The sequence below is a fragment of the Stomoxys calcitrans genome, chromosome 3, assembly GCF_963082655.1.
Source record: "Stomoxys calcitrans chromosome 3, idStoCalc2.1, whole genome shotgun sequence".
NCBI lineage: Eukaryota > Metazoa > Arthropoda > Insecta > Diptera > Muscidae > Stomoxys > Stomoxys calcitrans.
In genome coordinates this window covers 35504105-35531805 of record NC_081554.1, presented here as the reverse complement: position 1 = coordinate 35531805, position 27701 = coordinate 35504105, and the positions used below count along the sequence as shown (strand labels likewise).

The 27701-nt window shown below is 37.8% G+C and overlaps 1 protein-coding gene across 3 annotated transcripts in view; it reads left to right on the top strand.

Annotated features, from left to right (window-relative positions):
- Nucleotides 1-27701, top strand: part of LOC106092919 (uncharacterized) — a 316077-nt gene that overhangs the window by 238448 nt on the left and 49928 nt on the right. For all 3 annotated transcript variants that reach the window (XM_059365931.1, XM_059365930.1, XM_059365932.1), the window contains one exon: nucleotides 16425-16560. In XM_059365931.1, the coding sequence (XP_059221914.1) occupies nucleotides 16425-16560 (136 nt within the window). The remainder of the gene's footprint in view (nucleotides 1-16424; nucleotides 16561-27701) is intronic.

Here is a 27701-nt window from a genome sequence, read left to right as displayed (position 1 = left end):
GGCATGTTGACCTTTATTTTAGATATTTGCCTTTAATAATAAGATGCAATGTTAAATATTTAGTAACCTACTTAAAATAAGAAATCTTTAAAATTAAGGAAAATATTTTTAACCAAAGGGAATGTTGTCTTAAAAAGATAAATATTTTTTCAGTGTGGACAGACAGATATACTCTTTGGTGTAAGGTAATGCATAAAAGACTGCACCCGACTTTTGCCATTCCTTACTGGTTGTTTTATCCCTAATTTTACAACTTTCCAATTTGTCTCCATGAACATGTATCAGGGTCAGCATATTACCAATGTTACTTAAACTACAAGACCATACAAAATAAGCATTTTCCTCCCAAAACATAAATTTTCTACATTAAAGCAGCCTTCACACATTTCGAACCTTCATGCAAGAAAACCTTTTAAGCATATTTCTTTACGTTTGTTTTCAAGATACGTAGGAAATACTGAAAAAATTATTTCATGGTTAAATTTTATGTAATCAATGGCCTTATTTTCGATTTCTTCTGAAATTATACAGCCTTATTCACAAAACTTTATGAAGTCTTAAAATAGGTTTAATTGACAGTTCTATAAAGGAAATATGTCAAATAAATCTATTTTAAATCTTTATTAAGTTTTGGGAACAAGGCCGAATGTCTTTTTAAATTAGTCATATATTTCAATGCCAAATTAATTCGAGGTCCTAGTAAAAATAATCAACAATAGTTAGACAACAGTTCACTTTCACTTTTTGATATTTTTTCTTGGACACCATGACTGGTTATGTTAATCAATTTCTTAAAATGTATATGTATACCATACATTTATGTACAGTGTATATTTACAACCAATTTTTTGTAGTATTGCACTTTCTTCAAAAGAACCTCAACAAAGAAAAAAAGCGCTATACCCCTTTGTGCCATCGTCCGACATTAGCATGACAATGTCACGTCACAGCTCTCTTGAAGACGTCTGAAGCGTAACATGCAGAGAAAGAAAAATTTCCGCCTCATTATAAAGTCTGCGTTCGTGGATGTTGTTTTGTTATGGTGTCCTCCGTTCTTGGCTTGTACTAAACCATAGTGTATGAAGTTTCTTTGGGTTTGCTGAAGCTGCTGAGGCATGCTGCCAACAAGCGGAAGACACACAAGACTTTTCAAACTACTATGAAAAAGAGCCAGCCCAAGATTGTACAAAATAAGATGATTTTTCAAAAAGAATGACAAAAGTCACGTTTTTGTACCCTCAACCACTACAATGGCATTGGGTACTATAACTTCAAGAATTTGTTTGTAACGAAAAATTAATAGGAATATATCAATCTTTTCACTTCACAGCATTTTATTTAAGAAAATGAAAATTAATTGGTTATACCCACTACTATAAGATGGAGGTATCAACAAATAAAACCGCTTTAAGTTCGGCCGGACCGAATCTTATATACCATCTGCCATGGATCGCATTTGTCACTTTCATTCAATGATTTTTTCAAATATACAGGAGATATATCTACAGATACGGATGAACATTGTCGTGACTATTACAAGTCATAAAAAATACCAAGTTAGAATTTTAGACAAATACTTATTGCGCCCCCCTGAGGCTCAAGAAGACTAATAGGCAAATTGTTTTATATGGGAGCTATATCAGGTTATAAACCTATTTGATACTTGGCATACTTAGCATGGCTGTGGTAATTGCCCTCCCAGAGGCTCAAGAAGCCCAATCTGGAGATCGGTTGATATGGCAGCTACATCAGGTTACGAAACGATCTGGACCATAAATACCAAAACAAAACATTTGGTTCAAAAAATCTAATAAAAATTGCCCACTCCACTTAAGATTCTACTGGTGTATGTGGCATCTTTATTAGGTTATGAACCGATTTAGACTTGGTTCTTGGTACAATTATTACAAGTCAAAACAAATAAAACTCCTCAAAATTCAGCAAAACCGGATAAGAATTGCGCCCTACATGGGCTCATGAAGTCAAACTCCATGATCGGCTTGTATTGCAATTATATCAGAAATTGGAACAGGGACAAACTACTCACATTTCACTGGGTGCTGTCCGATTCAAGTTTAACATCAATTCTAGGGAGACATCACTTTATTATACCATCCACCATAGAATGAGAGTATACTAATTTCGTCATTCTGTTTATAACTCCTCGAAATATTCGTCTAAGACCCCATAAAGTATATATATTCCTGATGGTCGTGACATTTTAGCCATGTCCGTCCGTCTGTCTGTCGAAAGCACGCTAACTTCCGAAGGTGTAAAGCCGGCCGCTTGAAATTTTGCACAAATACTTCTTATTAGTGCAGGTCGATTGGGATTGTAAATGGGCTGTATCGGTCCACGTTTTGATATAGCTGCCATATAAACCAATTTGGAATCTTGACTTCTTGAGCCACTAGAGGACGCAATTATTATCCGATTTGGCTGAAATTTTGCATGAGGTGTTTTGTTTTGACTTTAAACAACTGTGCTAAGAATAGTTCAGATCGGTCCATAACCTGATATAGCTGCTATATAAACCGATCTGGGGTCTTGTCTTCTTAAGCCTCTACAGGGGGCAATTCCTATCCGATTTGGCTGAAATTTTGCATGAGGTGTTTTATTATGACTTCCAACAACTGTGCTGAGTATGGTTCAAATCGATTCATAACCTGATATAGCTGCCATATAAACCGATCTGAGGTTTTGACTTCTTGAGCCACTAGAGGGCGCAATTGTTATCCGATTTAGCTGAAATTTTGTACAACAGCTTCTCGTATGACCTTTAACATACGTGTCGAAAATGGCATGAATCGGCTTATAGCCTAATGCAGCTCCCCTATTCACCGATCTCCCTTTTTTACTTCTTCAGCCCCTAAAGTGGGCAATTCTTACTATTAAGTTGCCCAAAAAGTAATTGCGGATTTTTCATATAATCGGCGTTGACAAATTTTTTCACAGCTTGTGACTCTGTAATTGCATTCTTTCTTCTGTCAGTTATCAGCTGTTACTTTTAGCTTGCTTTAGAAAAAAAGTGTAAAAAAAGTATATTTGATTAAAGTTCATTCTAAGTTTTATTAAAAATGCATTTACTTTCTTTTAAAAATCCGCAATTACTTTTTGGGCAACCCAATAGATTTGGCTGAAATTTTACACAATGACTTCTACTATGGTCTCCAATATTCAGTTCAATTTTGGTCCGAAATGAACCATAACTTGATATTGTTCCAATAACATAACAATTCTTTATTTTTTGTCCTTTGTTTGCCTAAAAAGAGATCCCGTGGTAAGAGCTCGACAAATGCGATCCATGGTGGAGGGTATATAAGATTCGGCCTGGCCGAACTTAGCACGTTTTTACTTGTTTTTGAATACGAAAGGCGTGCCGCAGCGCGACATCTCTTGGTGGAGAAGCTTAAACATGGCATAGTACCTCACAAATTTCGCCAACATTAGGAGGGGACAACCACTGCTGAAAATTTTTTCTGAATGTCATAGGTGGACACTCTTACCTCTGTTGTAATCACATTTGTATGTGTTGGTGCGGATCCTCCTTAGGCTCCTATGAGTGAGCACAATCGTTCGGGTCCAAATTCAAGATACCAATAACTTGCCTCTTTATATCAAGCACCATAGGCACTCAGTATTTATTCATGAGCCGGTGTACAGTGGTCTCGCTTGTACGGGAAGGTGCGACAAAAATATTTCTAATTAAGCTGTCTATCTGAAAATTCCATTTTAGGATTGAAACTATGCTTTTGTGTTCTGTTATGTTTTCCAACATTTGTGCCTAGCACGGTCCAAATCGGTCTGTAACCTGATATAGCTTCCATATAAACAGATATCCCGATTTGATTTCATGAGCACTTAAAAGTTGTGTTCTGTTATGTTTTCCAACAATTGTGCCAAGTGCGATCCAAATCGGCCTATAACCTGATATAGCTCCCACATATACCGATCTCCCGATTTGGCTTCTTGAGCCCTTACAAGTCAGAATTTTTGTCCGATTTGGCTGAAATTTTCCATGCAGTGTTCTGTTACAAATGTACCAAATACGGTCCAAATCTGTCTATAACCTTATATAGCTCTTATGTAAACCGGTCTCTCGATCATCCTTGTTTGGATCGTAGAAGCTGACAGAAGTTTGGTATGTCTATCAGCTAAATTACGGTTGTATAAGTTAGGTTAGGTTAGCTTGAAAAGAGGGTGCAGATATTAATCCGCCCCATGCCACTATGGACATACACCTAAGCCAGTAATCGGCTTGTTGTGCGCTCCCCTAAGTTGGTTCATGTCTGATATTGTGTCTCCACCTAAGTACCCGTATTTGTTGTACGCAAAAGCCGGGCAATGACAAAGGAAATACTCCAACGTCTCATCATCTTACCCGCATGCCCTACACGGATCTCCTATTTAAGTTCCAGCTCGATATTTGCCTTTGTTAAAATTCGGTTCAATATGTCAATTTTTTCTACCGTGGTAGCAACAGGCGGCCAGACAGACAGACAGAAATCTTCTTGAAATATTACGAGGTTTAAAAATGTATGTACTTTGTAAGTTCACAAATGGATATTTCAATCGGTTACCAACGGAATGACCGCGCCTCCAATGGTCTATGAAACAAATAAGCAAAACTAACAAACACTGGCACTTATTACATTGAATTCCATCACTTAACTAATGTTGGGAAAAATTACGTTAAAGGGTATTTATAAGTGCGGTATGTACGACTTTTGAAAATCTTTGTGCTCTGCAGCCACAAGGACGTACCATTTTTGCTAGGGATTTTACTTTTCTTGCCTTTCTGTGCTATTTGTTGTGTTATTTTTAAATAATAACACAACAAAAAAAAAAAAACGCAAACTACAAAAAAGTCCTCGCACAACAACTTCAAGTGGTTGTTAAACAAACCTTTTTTGTGGTCGGCCGGGGATTCCAACTGCTGTTGCTGTTGTTGTTAAAACCTCTTCTATTTGTGGCTGAATAATTTCTCTTAAGTTCCGTTTTGCTTGTTGGGTTTGTTTTTTGGCCAAATGCATTAAACCGACATTGAGGCTTTTAAATTTTTGTTAAAGCGAAAGCTTTCTGCGGTTTTGCTTTGTTAAAATACACAAAAAATGCCATTATTAAAGCTTTTTGAAATGCGCATTTTCTAATGCTTTGAAAATTAATTTAATTATCAATTCAATTGCTTCCATCTTTTGTTTGATGTTCAACAGACAGTGTATGACCTCGATTATTAATGAATAGCAAAACAAAACAAAAACAAAAACAATATGTATATGGTATTGAGGTTTTCAATTCGGATTATTAACCACGACTATTACATCATTATGAATTTGAAAAGGATTTTTTGAAATTAATTTTATTTGTTGCGCAATTTGTATTGTAATTCACAAAATAACAGATAAAAGACAACAAAGGAACATTTTTAAAGCATAAAGAAAGAGTTAAAACGAACTTGTTTTGGCCCATCCAAACATTATGAAAATGTGATTACATAATTAGAGTAGTATATATATCCCCTTATTAGTCTAAATTATAACAAAGTCCAATAAAATATAGAACGTTCAGGCGGAATGGGCTACTTAATAACTTTAAATGGAGCAAATCATAACATATTGTGTTTGGACTGTCAGAATCGAATGTCAAACCAAGGTATCGCTTTAAGAAGTTGAACATTGGATGATTGCTTAACCTACTTGAGACAAGTCTTCAAAGAATTAAGAGCATACTGCGAAATTTTTAATACCCACCACCGTAGGATAGGAGGTATATTCATTTAGTCATTCCGTTTGCAACACATCGAAATATCAATTTCCGACCCTACAAAGTATATAAAGGGCGATTTTTTTGAGGTTAGGATTTTCATGCATTAGTATTTGACAGATCACGTGGGATTTCAGACATGGTGTCAAAGAGAAAGATGCTCAGTATGCTTTGACATTTCATCATGAATAGACTTACTAACGAGCAACGCTTGCAAATCATTGAATTTTATTACCAAAATCAGTGTTCGGTTCGAAATGTGTTCATTCACCGTAACGTTGCGTCCAACAGCATCTTTGAAAAAATACGGTCCAATGATTCCACCAGCGTACAAACCACACCAAACAGTGCATTTTTCGGGATGCATGGGCAGTTCTTGAACGGCTTCTGGTTGCTCTTCACTCCAAATGCGGCAATTTTGCTTATTTACGTAGCCATTCAACCAGAAATGAGCCTCATCGCTGAATGGTGAATGAACACATTTCGAACCGAACACTGATTTTGGTAATAAAATTCAATGATTTGCAAGCGTTGCTCGTTAGTAAGTCTATTCATGATGAAATGTCAAAGCATACTGAGCAGCTTTCTCTTTGACACCATGTCTGAAATCCCACGTGATCTGTCAAATACTAATGCATGAAAATCCTAACCTCAAAAAAATCACCCCTTATATATATTTCGGATCGTCGTAAAATTCTAAGACAATTTTACGATGTCTGTCCGTCCGTCTGTTGTAATCACTCTAGAGCCTACAAAAATTGAGATATTGAGCTGAAATTTGGCTCAGATGTGTTTTTTTGATGCACGCTGGTTAAGTTCTTGAACGCGCCAAATCGGACCATGTTTGGATAAAGCAGCTATATTGCCCGATTTTCCAATAAAGGGTCTAATGCCCATAAAATCTTTACTTTTCATCCGATTTTGCTCAATTTTGAAACTGTGAGAAGTTTATGGCTTCCCTACATCTGACTTAAATATGGTTCAGATCCGACTATATTTAGATATAGCTGCCATATAGACCGATCTCCCGATAAGGGTCTCTAGGCCATAATAGCTTTATTTTTTATCCGATTTCGCTGAAATTTGAAATAACGCATTTGATGCCCAAAAAGTAATTGCCGATTTTTCACATAGTCGGCGTTGACAAATTTTTTCAACGGCTTGTTACTCTGTAATTGCATTCTTCTTCTGTCAATTATCAGCTGTTAATTTTAGCTTGCTTTAGAAAAAAAGTGTAAAAAAAGTATATTTGATTAAAGTTCATTCTAAGTTTTATTAAAAATGCATTTACTTTCTTTTAAAAAATCCGCAATTGCTGTTTGGGCAACCCAATATATCGCCTGACTAACAGTTTAACAATATAAGTGCCTTTATCTGAATCCCATATGATCTTTATTGGTCTACGAATTTGAGTTTGGATATTAGGTATACTCCATTCTTAAAATACTTCATTTCAGCCCGATATTCTCATGATGTCTGATTTTGTGGTCTTTTCGGGGGAGAGGTGGTCCCCCAGATACTTAGCCCTGAAAAAATATCAGTATAGTGCTCTTCTTTCAAAAACCATTTATTTAAACCCCATATTGCCATTGGTTTAGGGGAGTTTACACGATGAGGCGTCCCCCAAACACATGGCCCAAAAAAGGTTATCAAATTCGTTTTCTGATCTTAAGTACCACATATTGGCATGGTCGAAAATTTTTTACCCTTTGCGGGGTGTTTTGGGGAAGGGATGATTCCCTAAATACATGGTCCTACATTTGGATATCAAATTCGTATTCTACTCCCAAATACCTTCATTTGAGCCCCAGATTGTGATGGTCACTAAAAAATTGCTGTTTGTGGGGTATTTTGGGAAAGAGGTAGACCCCCAGAAAATTGGTCCCGAAAATGGGTATCAATTCTTGCTCTACCCCCCAATACCTTTCTTTTAAGCTCCATATTGACATGGTCGGCAAAAATGCCCGATTTAGGGGTGCTTTAGGGGTTGGATTGGTCCTCCAAACACTAAGCCCGGAAAATATATCAGCAACGTGCTCTATTCTCATATATTTATATATCATTTATTTGAACCCCATATTGCCATTGACCTCAAAATTGGATATCAAATTCGTTTTCTTATCTCATTTAAGTTCCTTATTGCAAAAGTCAGCAAATATGTCCGGTTTGGAGTATTGACCCTAAAAACTATGAATATTTAGTTTCACTCTTTTTAGGACCCAAATTGACTTAGTGAGCAAATGCGTTCTATTTGTGGGTTGTTATGGTGGTGGGACGTCCGCTAGACAGTTGGGCCTTAATGTTGATATCGGATGCGTGGTCTACTACCACATACCTTTAATTTGAGCCCCATATTTCCATAGTCGGCAAACATGACTGGCTTGGGGGGTGTTTTGGGGGATGGGCGGCCACCCAGTGAGTTGGCCTTGAATATATATATCGGATTCGTGTTCCACTTTAAAAGCCCTCTTATTTGAACCTCATATTGCAATAGTCAGCAAATACTCCCTATGTTGGTGTTGTGGGGGTGGAGTGGCCCCATAGACACTTTTCCCAAATATTGATATCAAATTCGTGCTTTACTCCTAAAGTCCCTTCATTTGAGCCCCATATTGCTATGGTCGTAAATTTTTGTCCTTCGGGTGATGTTTTTGGTGAGAGACGGCCCCCCAAACACTTGGTCCCATATTTGGATATCAGATTCGTATTCTACATTCAAGCACCTTTTATTTTAGCCCCATATTCCCATGGTCACTAAGTAAGTCCTGTTTGGGGGGTGTTTTGGGAAAGGGGTGGACCCCCAGAAACGTGATCTCACTTTTAGATTTCAGATTCTTATTCTACTCGCAAATACCTTTCATGTGAGTCCCATATTGCCATGGTCGGTAAATATGTCCAATTTAGGTGTGTTTTGGGGCTTGGGGTGGTCTCCCTAGCACTTGGTCCGACAATTGGATATCACATACGTTTTCTTATCCTAAATACCTTTCATTTGAATCCCATATTGTCGTGAGTGGTCTAAATATATGTTTGGTAGGTTTTAGGGCGGGGCGGCCCCCCTAGGTACCCTATCCGAAATTTGGATACCAAAATTTTATTTTTAGGGTACTATATGAGAGCACACAAAATTTCGCTTAAATCGCACCACCCATCTCCGAGATCTGGCGTTTCTGAAAATTAGGATAAGGGGAGGTCCGCCCCCTTCAGATTTCAAAAAAATGTAGTATTTTCACCACGGGTCATTATGCACCATCTGTGAAAATTTCCAGAAAATCGGTTCAGCCATTTCTGAGTCTATAAGGAACACACAAACATGCAAACAAACACAAATTGATTTTTATATATAAGATTTCGCTGAAATTTGAAACAGTGGGTTCTCTTAAGCCTTCCGACATATGACCTAAATATGATTTAGATCGGTCCATATTTAGATATAGCTGCCATATAGACCCGATCTCCCGATAAAGGGTCTAATGCTCATAAATGCTTTATTTTTTATCCGATTTCGCTGAAATTTGAAACAATGGGTTAGTTGGAGCCTCCCGATATCTGATCTAAATATGGTTTAGATCGGTCCATATTTATATATAGCTGCCATATAGACCGATCCGCCGATAAAGGGTCTGAAGACCAAAAAAGCTTCATTTATTACCCGATTTCGCTGAAATTTAAAACGGTGGGTTATTTTAAGCCTCCCGACATCTGGCCTTAATATGATTCATATCGGACCATATTTAGATATAGCTGCCATATAGACCGATCCGACGATAAGGGGACTGAAGCCCATACAAGCTTTATTTATTACCCGATTTCGCTGAAATTTGAAACAGTGAGTTTTTCTGAGCCCCACGATATCCGACCTTAATATGGTTCAGATCGGTTTATAATTGGATATATCTGCCAAAAAGAACAACATTTTGGTCTACAAAATTGAATAGTGACATATATATTAGACCACTCAATGTCCCTGCCGAATTTGGGTGCTTAAGTTATCCAATTTTCACCGGATTGTGACGAAATGGGGCTTACATATATACCCGAGATGGTGGGTATCCAAAGTTCGGCCCTACCGAACTTGATGCTTGTTTACTTGTTTTTTTTTTTTCGATAGTATCCTATTGATTTATTTCAATTGGTACAAAAGGAAAATATAAATCACTATTGCCTATATTGTTAACATTTGTGGCCACTCCAAAATGCTTCATTTCAGAGACTTTTAAAATAATTAAATCAATTTCATCTTTGAGAACTTAAACTTGTCGTCCACCCACTTACCCACATACAATTTAACAACGTTCGATTAAATTTAGTACTACTTGCCTCTTTGCTTCACTTAGGTTCAATAGATTTCCCCTTCTCATATATTCGCCTCAGAAACAATCAAAAACGAATACATTTTGGCATGCAGATTAATCCACGTAGCATCTGTTGGTTTGCATTTAGTTGTTGTTTTTTGAGTTTTAAATAAAAACAAATGACTTGTGTAAAATATCGACAGTCTATGGAGACCATTAATCTTAATTTGCAAAACATGAGAATATTTAACATATTTACATACAATTTGGCAAAGGTAAAACTTTTCGGTTGCCATTTATTTGTTGTACAACAACTCTAAGAGAAGTCTATGTCATTTTGCGCATAATCATACTTTTTAATGAAAAACCAGCTAATGGTAACCGCAGAATCGTTTGTCGACCTTTATTGAAAAAAATGTTGGAAAATTTTGTTTTTACAGTTTGTAGAGAATGTTTGAAAATGTTCAGCCCATGTTGGAACGTGTTATGGGTTATAGAAGTTTGCAGACAACCAGAATAATTAATTATAAAATTTTGTGTTTCAATATTTAATGAGAGCAATGGCACTAAAATGTATTACAACTTAGAAGCTGAACAAAATAACCAACATCTACACGTGGAAATTTCGTATGTTAAGTAAAAAAAATTTAAGATCTAGAAGAAAGTTTTTCAAAAAATAAAAAAAAACCAAACACATAAAATTCAGAAAAATGCATTAAATATTTATTTAAGTCTATAGTACAGTCCAAATAATTTAATGTTTGAAGATTATTTTACACAAATGTTGACCATGGCTCCGCCTCAAATGGTCCATCCGCTTAGTTCAATTTTGGCATAATCTTTCCAACATTTCCGCCGGTATCTCACGAATAAATGCTATTACAATGTTGTCTTTCAATGCGTCAATTGAAGCGGGCTTGTCGGTATAGATATCGCCCAACTGACCGGTCCCGAACGTGAAACAAAATGATCACCGTATTCGCCTCTTCATAAGTCCATTGTTACGCGTGCTGTGTGGAATGTGGCAGAGAGACTTATGCAAGTCAAGCTCTTGCATTTTGGGCAAAAAAAAAATGGATATCATCTCGCGGTAGAGCTCACCATTCACAGTTCACCGTTATCTTTGAAGAAGTTCGGACCAATGATGCCACAAGCCCATAAACCGCACCAAAATGTAAAATTTTTTGAATGCATTGGTAGCTCTTGCAATGCTTCTGGCTGATCTTCACTACAAAATCGACAATTCCGCGTATTTACGTCCCCATTGAGCCAAAAATGAGCATCGTCGTAAAATAGAAGAAGCTCGCGATGAACTTTCTTTCCCTCCACCATAGGATGATGGGTAAACTAATTTCGGCATTGCGTTTGTAACACATCAAATATTCATCTGAGACCCAACAAAGTCTATGTATTATTGAGCGTCTTGACATTCTAAGTCGATTTAGCCATGTCCGTCCGTCTGTCTGTCGAAAGTACGCTAACTTTCGAAGTAATAAAGCTACCCGCTTGAAATTTTGCGCAAATAGTTCTTGTATGTCGATTGAGATTGTAAATGGGCCATATGTGTCCATGTCTTGATACAGCTGCCGATCTGGGATCTTGAGTTCTTGAACCACTTGAGGGAGCAATTCTTACCGGATTTGGCTGAATTATTGCACGAAGTGTCTTGTAATGGCTTTCAAAAACTGTGCTAGGTATGGTTCCAATCGGTCTATAACCTGATATAGCTGCCACCCAAACCGATCTTGGATCTTGACTCCTTGAGCCACTAAAGAGGGCATTTCTCATCCGATTTGGCTGAAATTTTGCATGAAGTTCGTTATGACTTCCAGTAACTTTGCCAAATATGTATTAAATCGGCTCCTAAGCGAATATAGCTGCTATATAAACCGATCTGATATCATGACTTCTTAGTTCTCTAGATTGGGTAATTCTTTGACCGAAATTTGGCATGAAGTGTTTTGTTATGAATATCAACATCTGTGATAAGTATGGTTAAAATCGGTACATAACCTGATATAACTGACATATAAACCGATCTTGGATCTTGATTTTTGCGCCACTAGAGGGTGCAATTTTCATCCGATTTGCCTGAAATTTTGTATGAAGTGTTTTGTGGTGACTTTCAGAAACTGTGCAAAGTATGGTTCAAATCGGTATATAACCAGATATAGCTGGCATATAAACCGTTTCGGCGTCTTGACTTCTTGATTTGGCCGAAATTTTGTACAACGGCTTCTTCCATGGCTTTCAGCATACGTGTCCTAAATGGCCGGAATCGGATTATAGCTGATACAGCTTCCAAATAAACCGATTTCCCGATTTTACATTTTGAGCCCCTACAAGGCGCAATTCTTGTCCGAATGGATTAAAATATTACCCAATGGTCTTCACCATTCAGTTCATTTATGGTCCCAATTGGATTATAACTTGATAAGGCTCCAATAGCATAACACTTCTTATCCATTATTATACCCACCACCGAAGAATGGGGGTATATTAATTTTGTCATTCCGTTTGCAACACATCGAAATATCCATTTCCGACCCTATAAAGTACATATATTCTTGATCAGCGTAAAAATCTAAAACGATCTAGCCATGTCAGTACGTCTGTCCGTCTGTCTGTTGGAATCGCGCTTCAGTCTTTACAAATTGCGATATTGCGCTGAAATTTTGCACAGATTGTTTTTATACCCTCCACCATAAGATGGGGAGTATACTAATTTCGTCATTCTGTTTGTAACTACTCGAAATATTCGTCTGAGACCCCATAAAGTATATATATTCTTGATCGTCGTGACATTTTATGTCGATCTAGCCATGTCCATCCGTCTGTCCGTCCGTCCGTCCGTCTGTCTGTCGAAAGCACGCTAACTTCCGAGTAGCGGAAGTAAAGCTAGCCGCTTGAAATTTTGCACAAATACTTCTTATTAGTGTAGGTCGGTTGGTATTGTAAATGGGCCATATCGGTCCATGTTTTGATATAGCTGCCATATAAACCGATCTTGGGTCTTGACTTCTTGAGCCTCTAGCGAGCGCAATTCTTATCCGATCAGAATGAAATTTTGCAAGACGTGTTTTGTTACGATATCCAACAACTGTGCTAAGTATGATTCAAATCGGTCCATAACCTGATATAGCTGCCATATAAACCGATCTTGGGTCCTGACTTCTTGACCCCTAGAGGTCGCAATTATTATCCGATATGCCTGAAATTTTGTACGACGGATCCTCTCATGACCATCAACAAACGTGTTTATTATGGTCTGAATCGGTCTATAGTCCGATACAGATTCCATATAAATCGTTCTCTCTATTTTACTTCGTGAGCCCCAATGGGCGCAATTCTTATACGAGTTGGCGGAAATTTTACACAGGTCTCCAACATATAATTTAATTGTGGTCCGAACCGGACCATATCTTGATATCGTTTTAATAGCAGAGGAACTCTTTTCTTATATCCTTTTTTGCCTAAGAAGAGATGCCGGGAAAAGAACTCGACAAATGCGATCCATGGTGGAGGGTATATAAGATTCGGCCCGGCCGAACTTAGCACGCTTTTACGTGTTTTCCGTAAGCAGGTTAAGTTGGTATAGCCCGCATATGACCGATTGTCCGATTTAGGGTCTTTGGCCCATAAAAGCCACATTTATTATCCGATTTTGATGAAATTTATGACAGTGAGTTGTATTAGGCCCTTCGACATCCTTCGTCTATTTGGCCCAGATCGGTCCAGATTTGGATATAGCTGCCATATATACCGATCCTCCGATTTAGGGTCTTAGGCCCATAAAAGCCACATTTATTATCTGATTTTGCTGAAATGTGGGAAAGTGAGTTGTACAAGGCTCTTCGACATCCTTCGTCAATTTGGCCCAGATCGGTCCAGATTTGGATATAGCTGCCATATAGAGCGATCTCTCGATTTAAGGTTTTGGGCCCATAAAAAAAACCATTTATTGTCCGATGTCGCCGAAATTTGGGACAGTCAGTTAAGTTAAGCTCCTTGACATACATCTGCAATATGACACAGATCGGTCCAGATTTGGATGCAGCTGCCATATAGACCGGTCTCTCTGTTTTAGGATTTGGGCCCATAAAAGGCGCACTTATTGTCCGATGTCGTTGAAATTTAAGACAGTGAGTTGTGTTAGGGTTTTCGACATTTTTCTGCAACTTGGTCCAAATCGGTCTAGATTTGGATATAGCTGCCATGTAGACCGATATCTCGACTTAAAGTATTGGCCCCATAAAAGGCGCATTTATTGTATAATAAGATTTCACTGAAATTTGACACATTGACTTATACAAGGCTTTTCGACATCCGTATCGTATATGGTTCAAATCGGTTTATTTTTAGATAAAGCTACTAAAAAGACCAATGTTTTGTTATACACAATTGAACAATGACTTGTACTTATTAGTATTTGGTCCAAATCGGAACATATTTCAATATAACTGCTACGGGACATAAGGTATGCAATTTTCACCGGATTTTGATGAAATATGGTTTACATATATACCCGAGGCGGTGGGTATACAATGGCCGAACTTAGCGCCTTTTTACTTGTTTTTTGTTTACCTAAAAAGAGATACGGCGCAAAGAACTCAACAAATGCGATCCATAGTGGAGGGAATATAAGATTCGGCCCGACCGAACTTAATACCCTCTAACTTGTTATATATTTATTTTGATGGTCATTATTTCGATTACAAAAGAAAAGTACAAAATGGGTATTTATGAACTATTCCATTTACCAAAGGGACAAAATAGTTAATGACAGGGCTGCGGAGTCTGGCCCTCGACTCCGACCCCCGGTTGGAGTCTAAGTCGGAGAAGGAGTATTAAGCCGGAGTCAGAGAGCGGTTCAGAGTTGGGGCTAACGTGCTCAATTCCGAACCAAACTCCGACCCCAGCTCAATAGTCCGACTCCGACTTCGACTCCGGCCTCAAAAACTCGACTACGGTCGACACCACAGCCCTGTGGTCGACTCCACAGCCCTTCTTTTGTACTCTTCAACCCAAAATTGCCTTGAAATTGATTACCAGCGAGTCAGAATGTGACCCTGAGTCGATTCGTATACTTATCAATGAGTATATCTTTCTTCATTCCGAATGTTAGAAGTGTAGGGTATAAAAAGTAATTGTATCAAATTTTTTATAACCACCACCGAAGTTATGGGGGTATATTCATTTTGTCATTCCGTTTGCTACATATAGAAATATCCATTTCCGAACCTATAAAGTATATAAATACTTGACCGTCGTAAAAATCTAAATGGATCCAGCCATGTCCGTCCGTCTGTCTGTTGAAATCACGCTACAGTTTTTAAAAATAGATATATTGAGCTGAAACTTTGCTATAGGTAGGTTAGGTTTGAAGATAGGCTATAACGGACTATACCTTGGTATAGCTCCCATATAGACCATTCTACCGATTTTAGGTCTTAGGCGGATAAAAGCCACTTTTATTATCCGATTTCGCTGAAATTTGCGTCAGTGAGTTGTATTACACCCCTCCAAATCCCACTTCAATATAGCCAAGGTTGATCTAGATTTGGATATTGCTGCGATGTAGACCGATCTCCCGATTTAAGGCCTTGAACCTATAAAAGGAGTATTTGTTGTACGATTTCGTTGAAAATTGGTATAGTGGGACCTTCTCAGCTCTTCGACATTATCGCCCCATATGGTTAAGATCGGTCTATATTTGGATTTTGCTGTCATATGCGTATACCGATCACCCTCTAGGCCCATAAAAGATCCATTTTTAAATCGATGAATTTGGTACAAAGAGTTGTGGTAGACCCTTTCATAGCTTCCCTGAATATAGTTGTGATCGGACTATATTTAGATATAGCTGCTATGGGTTCACAAATGATGCATTTTTCACCGTACTATGACAAAATGTGGTTAATATATGTATTCGATGTAGTGGGTATCCAAAGTTCAGCCTGGCCAAACTTAATACCTATTTTCTTTTCTTGAAATTATAAATTGATTGAATAGTTTAAATGTTGGCTGTTTAAAGTAAACTAACTGAATTGAATTCAAATTCATTGTGGATCCGCAGGAAGGGGAAGTAAATATGCTTTCTAATTTCTATTTTCATTTTGCTTCAAAAAACCAATTCAGACTATACTCAATGTAGGCCAATACCATGTCTATACCACTGACTTAAGTACTCTCATAGCATGCAATTCACTGCAAATTTGCTTTTAACCTTGGAGTGTTTTTATGGTACGCATAATACTCTACTAACAATCAATTAACATGCCGCTCTCATTGAAGCTTCATACACGATAAACTTTACAAATTCACTAATTTCATCGTCACTTTTCTATTTTCCTTCTCTCATTACAGTTACGCAATTCATCTGATACTCAAGTGATGTTGAGACGCGTTACACTCCAGTCAACAGGCGTTTACAAATGTGAAGTATCCGGCGAAGCTCCAGCGTTCAATACAGTTTCCGAATCAGAAACTATGACTGTCGTAAGTAAGTATTGAAATGTCACGAGGGAGTAGTGTCTACGCTTGATATCGTTAAAAGTGTACGATATATAAATTTACTGTGCAATGTTCACAATGAAGCACCGCAGGCAAGCTGATTTGCATTTACAAATGAAATTTTTCAGAATGGAGTGCAGTTCTTAGTGATGCAGCTGATGCAGCAAAATAAACTAAGAATGGTTGTCTGACTTGCTGAGTAGCGTATGCATAAGTTAAGGAATTAATTTCATTTTTCTTTCAGCAATGTATTACATCAAGCGCTGGAAGTAATGCTCTTGAGGAGATTTAAGTGCTCAAAAGATGAATTGAGTGTAGTAGGGGGATTGATGTGCAAAAGATGGTGAATGGCTGGCAATAGCTTTGGCAGAAGCCATCGTCAGTCCTGTTATCTGGGTATTGATTCTATACGAAATAAGCATGCCACAATTAGGAGATTAATCAGATGCGGTAGTTTGAGCATACATTTTGGCTTTTTCTTGGATTTTTCGGACTGAATGCTTTTGTCTTTGTCATTCGTATGCCCTCCAACATAGGATAGGCGCATACTTACTTCGTCATTTTATTTGCATCTCATTGAAATGTTGATTTGAGTTCCCGCAAAGTATATATTTATTGCTGATTACCTTTACAATCTAAGTTAATTTAACGATGTCTATCCATTTACCTTTCTATCAAAAGCACTTGACTTATTTGTGAATATTTGAAAGTCGTATCTAGTGAAAGAAACATTCGCCGAAAGTTTATCCAAAATAGTTCCGTCCGAAAACATAAATTTCTCGGCTGTGTAAAGTTTGGTCAGTTGGCCAATCGATTATAAACCGGTGCCAGTTACTAAAAGGTCTCCTATTTTCGAGAAACAATATTATTTCCCTACCCGTCTGTATTAAAAACCATCTACGAAAACAACAGTATTTTTAAGCTCTGACTGAAAACCTTAGCTCATATGCTCGTATGTTAATAAAATTTCATGTTTGGCTGGACTACACTACACTATATGCTGATAAGATCTGAACAGGTAATATAATTCTTATTTCGCTTAACCCATTTTTCACAAAAAGCACGGTTAAAAGAAACTTGAATGGGACAAGTGATGATATGCCATTCAAGCCCAAAGATTTAATTACATTGTGAACCATTTTAAAACCACGTGTTTGAAAACAAGTAAAAAGGAGTTAAGTTCGGCCGGGCCGAACTTTGGATACCCACCACCTCGGGTATATATGTAAACCATTTTTCATCAAAATCCGGTGCAAATTGCATACCTTATGTCCCATGTCAGTTATATCGAAATATTCTCCGATTTGGACCAAATACTAATAATACAAGTCATTCTTCAATTGTGTATAACAAATCATTGGTCTTTTTACTAGCTATATCTAAAAATAAACCGGTCTGAACCATATACAATATAGATGTCGAAAAGCATAACATAAGTCACTGTGTCAAATTTCAGTGGAATCGGATTATAAATGCGCCTTTTTTGGAGCCAAGACTTTAAATCGAGATATCGGTCTATATGGCAGTTATATGCAAATCTCGATCGATCTAGACTAAATTGCAGAAAATTGTGGAGGGGCTTAACTTACTCTCTGTCCCAAATTTCGGCAACATCAGACAATAAATGCGCATTTCATGGGCCCAAAACATTAAATCGAGAAATCGGTCTATATGGCAGATATCTCCAAATCTGGACCGATCTGAGTGAAATTGAAGAAGGATGTCGAAGGGCCTAACAAAACTCACTGTCCCAAAATTGCGGCGACATCGAACAATAAATGAGCTTTTTGTGGCCCCAAAACCTAAAACCGCGAAATCGGTCTATATGGCAGCTATATTCAAATCTGGACCAATCTGGGCCATAATGCAGAAGAATGTCAAGGGGCCTAACTGAACTCACTGTCCCAAATTTCAGCGACATCGGACTACAAATGCGCCTTTGATGACCCCAAAACCTTAAATCGAGGGATCGGTCCATATGGCAGTTATATCTAAATCTGATCCGATTAGGGCCAAATTGAAGAAAGATGTCAAAAGGCCTAAGACAACTCACTGTCACAAATTTCAGCAAAATTCGATAATAAATGTGGCTTTCATGGCCCTAAAACCCTAAATCGGAGGATCGGTCTATATAGCAGCTATAACCAAATCTGAACCGATCTGAGCCAATTTGACGAAGGATGTCGAAGGGCCTAATACAACTCACTGTCTCAAATTTCAGCAAAATCGGGTAATAAATGTGGCTTTTATGGGCCTAAGACCCTAAATCGGAGGATCGGTCTATATGGCGCCTATATATCTAAATCTGGACCGATGTGGGCCAAATTGAAGAAAAAGTCGATGAGCCTAAGACAACTCACTGTCCCAAATTTCAACGAAATCGGATAATAAATGTGGCTTTTATGGGCCTAAGACCCTAAATCGGCGGATCGGTCTATATGGCAGCTATATCCCAATCTAGACTGATCTGGGCTAAATTAAAGAAGTATGTCGTAGGGCCTAACACAACTCACTGTTCCAAATTTCAGCAAAATCGGATAATAAATGTGGCTTTTATGGGCCTAAGACCCTAAATCGGCGGATCGGTCGAATGTGGGTCTATATCAAGTTATAGTCCGACAATATCTTAATTGTTAAAGACTGTAGCCAGATTATAAACCTATTCGATTATATTATGTCAGATTATAAACCTATTCGCGCAAAATTGAGCTTGGATATTAAAGACAGTAGTAGATCCCATTATGCAAAATTTCTACCAAAGTCTCCAGAGGGACTTAAGAAGTAAAATGGGGAGATCGGTTTGCATGACCAAATTTGGCATATATATTAGAAATCCAAAAAGAATTACGGCCTCTAGAGGCTCAGGAAATAAAGTCGGGAAATCGGTTTATATGGAAGTTATATCAGCTTATGGACCGATTCCGACCATATTTGGCAATTTTGTTAGTTGTCATGGATACAGAGACTGTGCAAAAAGTCTGCAAAATCGGATAAGAACTGCATTAAGGTTCAAGAAGTAAAATCGGGAGATCGGTTAATATGGGCGCTATACCAGGTTATTGACCGTTTTGAACCGTACTTAGCACAGTTGTTGGAAGTCCTAAGGGAACACTAGAAGCAAAATTTAAGCCAAATCGGAAGAAAATTGCGGCTTCCAGGGGTTCAAGAATGGGAGAAATGCCATGAATTTTGGTAAAAATCTGATCAGGTGTATATATACCTCTCTTGCATATATATCACCCAATTTTCACTTTTTGCTATGGTACAATTTACAATAGAAGCGATTTGCACGAAATTTGGTATGACATGTTTAATTACCCAACTGAAGGCCTCTGTTAAATTGGATTAAAATCGGTACAAATAAACCATGTTTGATTTCTTGTGGTTTTACTCTTTTATATAAACGTTTTTAAAATAAGAATACTGAGCACCCCCCAAGCTAAGCCAAAGCATTAAGAAACAGTTGCAAACTTTTCACATATCAATGAGTACTGTCCGGTTCAAGTTTAAGCTCATTGATAGGGGGCCACCTATTCATAGGCGAGTCCGATCGGTGTGCCGCAGTGCGACACCTCATAACCACCGCAGACACATTTTTTTCTGAAGTTCTCGCCAGGATTCAAACCCAGGCGTTCAGCGCCATATTCGGACATGATATCCTCTGCTCCACGGTGACCTAAATAAATCTTCAGAAACGGGGACAGAATTCTTCGTAACCATGCCTGTCAGTAAGTTAGCCTTATCCTCGGCATCTGTGAATATCTAGACGTCCCTAATAAGACTTTGTATAGCCGAAAAGTTGCCCCTATTTTTTGCAAATGATCAAAAGTCCATACTGCTCCTTGGCAAAGCAATTACTTTGCTATTTATATACATATAAACTTCTTACGTCTTTGTACTAATTCCTAGAATAATTTTCCGCCAACCACTTAGACAAATGAACATGTCTCAACAATCTTAAATATACTTCAGTTTCATTTGCCCTCTTCCTTTTGAACCTAATAAATAATGAACCATCTAGCCTAAGGGATAATGCTAAAAAATAAAGTCTCCGCAACAACGCACCATACTTTAAAAATTATATTTTTATACACTTCTTTAAAGTCGTCATTGTAACTTCCTGCTCCCGTATAAATACCTATGTAGATCTACTTCAAATGCAAAACAATAAATATCGCTTTGTGTCTTAGCAGGCGTCCTATTTTTCCCTTCGTGTTCTTAATACGTCCTTTATACTTTCACACCCAATTTATTGTGAAGTGCATAAATAATATGGCCCAGATATTACGATTTGTTCGCTCAAACCCATACTAAGTCTGCGTATATGTATGTGGCTTTATACATATGTGTATGTGTCCACCACTTACACTCTGCCTGCATTCTCATTTTCGCACAATCTTTTATTCGCATTTTCCACCAACTTCAACACTAGAAGCACCCACACTCGCTCATATGCAGACAGGGCGATAGATACCTACAGCACATGATTAAGCACAAAAAAATGTGGCATACAAATTCTTCAACTTACAATGGCAAATCGGCCAGACGTAGTGAAGGAAACACACACACGCACACACAGATATGCCAACATGATTATGCTCTTGTGTATATGTGTAGAAAATAACTGCAATCAAAAATGCACGTTAATATAAAGAATGCATGAAAAGCAATGATGTTCCAAAAAAAAAAACCAAATCAGTTTTTCTGTCCTTGCAATGTGAAATTATGACGACATAAAAATTGTCATGTACCATGTATAGTATATACATATATATATGGTACTGAAATAATTCTTCACCATCAACATTGGTAACATTAACACAAAGCCTTTTGCGGTAAAAAATTAAGAACATTTAAGCCCAGTTCAAGAGTGCCAATTTGAGAAGAACTAGATATGGTGATTGTGAGCATTGTTCGTTGATCCAACTTCATAATGTATGCAGGCAATAATTGAAGAAGGTCGACTATCCACAAGTTGAGAGCCATAAAGAAAAACATATTAACTCTTACAGTTTCTCATAATAACACTGCAATTACCAAATGAATATTAACTAGTAAAAAGGCGTTAAGTTCGGCCGAGCCGAACTTTGGATACCCACCACCTCGGGTATACAGGGTGGCTGATGAATATTGCTACAATGATGAATATTGCTACATTTTTTTTTCGGTGTATGGAATACATTTTTCTTTTATTCATGTTAAATTAAATTATTAAATTAATTATTAAATTATTATTAATTAAATTAATTAATTAATTAATTAAATTAATTATTAAATTATTATTATTAAATAGAAAAAAAGTTATTACATTTTTTTTTGGTAGCGGCTTTCATCAGCCACCCTGTATATGTAAACCAGCTTTCGGCGTAATCCGGTGAAAATGCATAATTCATGCCCCCATGGTAGCTTTATCCAAATATGGTCCGATTTGGACCAAATTCGACATGGACATTGAGTGGTCTAATAAATACAAGTCACTGTTCAATATCGGTCTTTTTGGCAGCTACAACCAAATAAAGACTGATCTGAACCATAGGATACGGATGACAAAAAGCCTAACAAAAGTCACTGTGTCAAATTTCAGCGAAATATGTTACTAAATGCGCCCTTTTATGGGGCCAAAACCTTAAATCGAGAAATCGGTTTCAATGACAGTTATATCCAAATCTGGACCCATCTGGGTCATCTTCAAGAAGGATGTTAAGAGACCTAACTCATATCACTGTCCAAAATTTCAGCGAAATCGGATTATATATACTCCTTTTATGAGCCCAAGGCCTTAAATCGAGAGATTGGACTATATGGCTGCTACATTCAAGTCTGAACCGATCTGGTTCAAATTGAAGAAGGATGTCTAAGAGCCAAACACAACTCAATGTCTCAAATTTCGGCGAAATCGAACAATAAATGCGCCTTTTATGGGCCCATGACCTTAAATCGAGAGATCTGCCTATATGACAGCCATATCCAAATCTGGGCCTATCTGGGCCATCTTCAAGAAGGATGTCGTGAAACCTAACACAACTCACTGTCTCAAATTTCGGCAAAATCGAACAATAAATGCGCCTTTTATGGACTCACGACCTTATATCGAAAGATCGGTCTATATTGCAGCTATATCCAAATCTGAACCTATCTGAGCCAAACTAAAGAAGGATGTCAAGTGGCCTAACACAACTCACTGTCTTAAATGTCAGTAAAATCGGATAATAAATGAGGCTTTTATGAGGCCTCCGATATAGCCTTCGAACTTAGCCTGCCTATGAACAAAAACGGAGTCTGTGCAAATATCTCTATTTTTAAAAACTAGCGTGATTTCAACAGACGGACGGACGAATGGATGGACAGACAGACGGACATGGTTAGATCGTCTATGATTTAAACGACGATTAAGAAAATGTTTTCTCTATAGAATCGGAAACGGATGTTTCGATGTGTTGCAATCGGAATGTCAAAATATATGTACCCCCAGCCTTCGGTGGTGAGTATTAAAATGTGCCCAATCGGAAGTTTTGTGGTTTGGAATTTTTGAACTCGTGTGGTTTTTCAATTTTTTAAATAAAAAATTTCCTATTTTGAAGTACATATAGCGATCGTTTAAGTTGACATATATTATTCAACTGGGCTGAAGGAGTAAAATAGAGAGATCGGTTTATAGGGGAGCTGTATAAGGCTATAAACCGATTAATGCCATATTCGACACGTATAGGTCATGAGAGAAGCCGTTGTACAAAATTTCAGCCAAGTCAGATAATACTTGCGCCCTTTAGAGGCTCAATAAGCCAAGATTTCAGATCAGTTTATATGGCAGCTATATCAGATTATGGACCGACTTAAACCATTCTTAATACAGTTGTTGGAAGTTAACACAAAACATGTCATGTAAAATTTTAGCAAAATAGGAATTGCTCCCTGTAGAGGCTCAAGAAGTCAAGACCCCAGATCGGTTTATATGGTAGTTATATCAGATTATAGACCGCTTTGAACTATTCTTAACACAGTTGTTGAAAGTCATAACAAAACACCTCATGCAAAAATACAGCCAAATCGTATAATAATTGCGTTCTCTAGTGGCTCAAGAAGTCAAGACCCCAGATCGGTTTATATGGCAGCTATATCAGGTTATGGACCGATTTGAACGATTCTTAATACAGTTGTTGAAAGTTAAAGCTTAAAACGTCATGCAATATTTCAGGCAAATCGGATAGGAACTGCGCACTCTAGACGCTCAAGAAGTCAAGACCCCAGATAGGTTTATATGACAGTAATATCATGTTATGGACCGATTTCAACCATACTAAGCACAGTTGTTGAAATTATAACAAAATTTCAGCCAAATCGGATAGGAATTGCGCTCTCTAGCAGCTCAAGAAGTCAAGATCCCAAATCGGTTTGTATGGCAGCTATATCAAAACGTGGACCGATATAGCTCATTTACTATCCCAACCGACCTAAAAAATAAGAAGTATTTGTGCAAAATTTCAAGCGAGTAGCTTTACTCCTTTGAAAGTTAGCGTGCTTTCGACAGCGGACGGACGGACAGACAGATATTTCGAGGGGTTACAAACAGAATGACGAAATTATTGGGTTGCCTAAAAAGTAATTGCGGATTTTTTAAAAGAAAGTAAATGCATTTTTAATAAAACTCAGAATGAACTTTAATCAAATATATAATTGCCATTTTGTTCGATAACCTTTTGCCATCTTCCTGGCAAATTTAGTATTCCACGCTCATAGAACTTCTGGACTTTATCTGCAAAAAAATGAACCAAGTGCGATTTTATAGCCTCATCATTGCCGAAAGTTTTACCATTTAAGGAGTTGTGCAAAGATCGAAATAAATGGTAGTCTGATGGTGCAAGGCCCGGGCTATATGGTGGATGCATCAAAAGTTCCCAGCCAAGCTCACTCAGTTTTTGGCGAGTGACCAAAGATGTGTGCGGTCTAGCGTTGTCCTGGTGGAATATGACACCTTTACGATTGACCAATTCTGATCGCTTCTCCTTGATGGCTGTATTCAATTTGTCCAATTGTTGACAGTAAACATCCGAATTAATCGTTTGGTTCCTTGGAAGCAGCTCAAAATATACCACACCCTTCCAATCCCACCAAACAGACAGCATAACCTTCTTTTGGTGGATATCAGCCTTTGAAGTGGTTTGAGCTGGTTCACCATGCTTGGACCATGATCGTTTTCGACTAACGTTGTTGTAAACAAGCCATTTTTCATCTCCAGTTATGATGCGTTTTAAAAACGGATCGAATTCATTGCGTTTAAGGTGCATATCACAAGCGTTGATTCGGTTTGTTAAATGAATTTCTTTCAATACATGTGGTACCCAAATATGAAGCTTTTTCACCAGTCCATGACTTTTTATGTGATAATGAACGGTTGATTTTGGTATATTTAACTTCTCTCCTATCTCACGCTCAGTTATATGACGATCCAATTCGATTAATGCTTTGATTTGGTCATCATCAACTTCATTTGGCCGACCTGAAAAATCTGCAATTACTTTTTGGGTAACCCAATAGTATACCCCCATCCTATGGTGGAGGGTATACAAATTAAATCCAACCACAAATAAAGATTGGACACCCCGAACAGTTTTTCGAAATTCCGAGGTGACCAATTTTAGGGGCCTTCCAAAAGCCGCCCAATTTCGGCCTTGAAATTTTGCACACGATCGCATGATCACTTCAGTTCTAACCCCATATTTAAAAGAAATATTTCTACCCGTTCTTACACGGCATATTTTTTTTCTAGTTTTTTTCGAATTTCTCGCACTGTGCGTCACTGTATTGCCTTATGTTCCAATATTTGAATCTTTGCGTATCCTAGTCTTCCAAATCTTAAGAAAGTCGGTGGTGGCTCCATCGTCGGTTCCCTTTTCGTTAGGCTGTTTTGAGTTTCCCGTCTCTGTACTGCCTGATTTTTTAATATCAGGATCTTTGCTTATTCTGGTCTTCGCAATATCAAGAGAATCAGTGGTGGTCTCGCCGTTGGCCCCTTGTCTGTAAGGCAGTATTGAGTCACCTGCCACTGCACATCCTAATGTATCAATATAAGGATCCTTGCCTATCCTAGTCTTCCCAATCATGAAAAAGACAGCCTTGCGTAGATCGCCAGACCTTTGGTCTTAGTCAAACTTGTCAGGGAGTTCTGATCAATGCCCACCACAAGAAGAGTTCCTTCCTGTGGAAGACCTCCCATTTCTTTGCGACAAACTTTTTTTCTACCAAATAATCCCAATATGCGTTTCGTAGTGAATTTGCTGTTGCATCCCTTGGTGAAGGCCGTCGCCTTTGTGAGCTGGATTTGTAAAGGTGGACCCTCTTCAGAGTTCCACACATGTTTGAAAATCCACTTGTTAACCACATCTTTCACTTGGGACCGATCCTATAGAATGCACCGCCGATATCGATAACTGAATAAGTCATCTCTGTTGTGTTTCCAAGCCACTCTGGCATTAGAGAACGGGGTCCTTACCTTATTCAGCAACCATCTTCCCCTTACGTGATGGCTTTCGCGTCCTTTTGGAACTCACAGTCCTCAATGAAGACTCAGGGGCCATGTGCCCTTCCTTCGTTCCTGTTCGGACTTTGTCTCCCTCCGTGGAAGGCTGACTTGGTCTTCCCAGAGTACTTGAAAGCGGGGAGCTCTTTTTCAACGTTTTAGCAGTGTTATGGTCGTCGGAAGATCTGGTTCTCTTTCCAGCTTCTGCAGAAGTGCCTGTAATGTCAGTTCTAACCCTTCCAGCATTCTGCACTTTCACCCGATTGTTTATTATAAAATTAATACTATTTTTAATATGCGTATGCAAATAGCAAGGTTTACTGTAACTATATTGACTGTTATTAAAATTTATATTTTGTAAGAACGGACTTAATTTAAGACAATTCCGAAAATCTTGCTAAGTTCATTTGATTATTTTAATTCTTATTATTTGCCTTTGTTCGCCTTAGGGAAAGCTTAGTGGCCAAATATGTATTCCAGTAGCTCTAGTTCCAGCAACGTTCACATGCAGACAAATATTAAAAAATTTGAATGCACACAAAGCATATCCGGCACTCTTCGTTGCATTCACGCCAATTGTGTAGACCACTGCTAGCAAATGAATGTAAGCTTAAAATAGGGTTGCCACTTCTGAGCCAGTTCAACCAAAATCCAGAAACATTGTGGCAATTTCAGAAAAACGCGTTGTGCAAAATTTTGAGAAGAAAGTATCTAGAAGTGAAAATCGGGCGATTAATGTATATGGAAGCTTTATCTGAATTTGAACCGACATTTTGAAAAATTTTGAGACAAATACGTTAATAAAGGCTCTAAAGTTGAAAAATCTGATGATACAGTGGCACAGATATGTCTACATACCTTTTCATAAACAGACTGCTGTAAACTGGCAGTAACTTAGAATATGATTTTATCCCAAAACTTTTAACAAGTTATGATACTGGAACTAGTAAACAATTTCATCAAGATTAGACATTTGGCGAAGAAACTTTTTCCTACAAAAATTTGGTTTTTTTAAACGTGTATTTTTAATAGGATATGTTGACGTATCTACGCCACTGTACATATGTATGGGAGCTTTATCTAAGTCTGCACCGATTTCCATGACTTTCAATAGCAATACCTGGTGTCATACGGAAATTCTTTGTGCCAAATTTAGAGAGCATCAGCTAACAAATGAGTACATTATTGATATATTAGTCCAAATCAGACAAACATAGATGAGAGCTATATCCGATTTCGACCAAAATCAAGATAATGTCGAGAATCATAAGACAAACCTTCGTGCAAAATTTCGTGAGAATCGGGTAAGAAATGACGTTGTTATTGAAATATTACTCCAAATCGAACGAACATATAAATGTGAGTTAGATCCAAATCTGATTCAATTTTTATACCACCATAGAATGGGGGTATACTAATCTGGTCATTCCGTTTGCAAAACTTCTCACATATCAATGAGTGCAGTCCGATTTTAGTGTAAGCTCAATGATAAGGGGCCTCAGTTTTACAGTCGAGTCCGAACGGCGTGCCGCATTGCGACATCTTTTTGGAGAAAGGTTTTACATGGCATAGTATCTCACAAATGTTGCCAGTATTAGGAGGGGAAAACTACC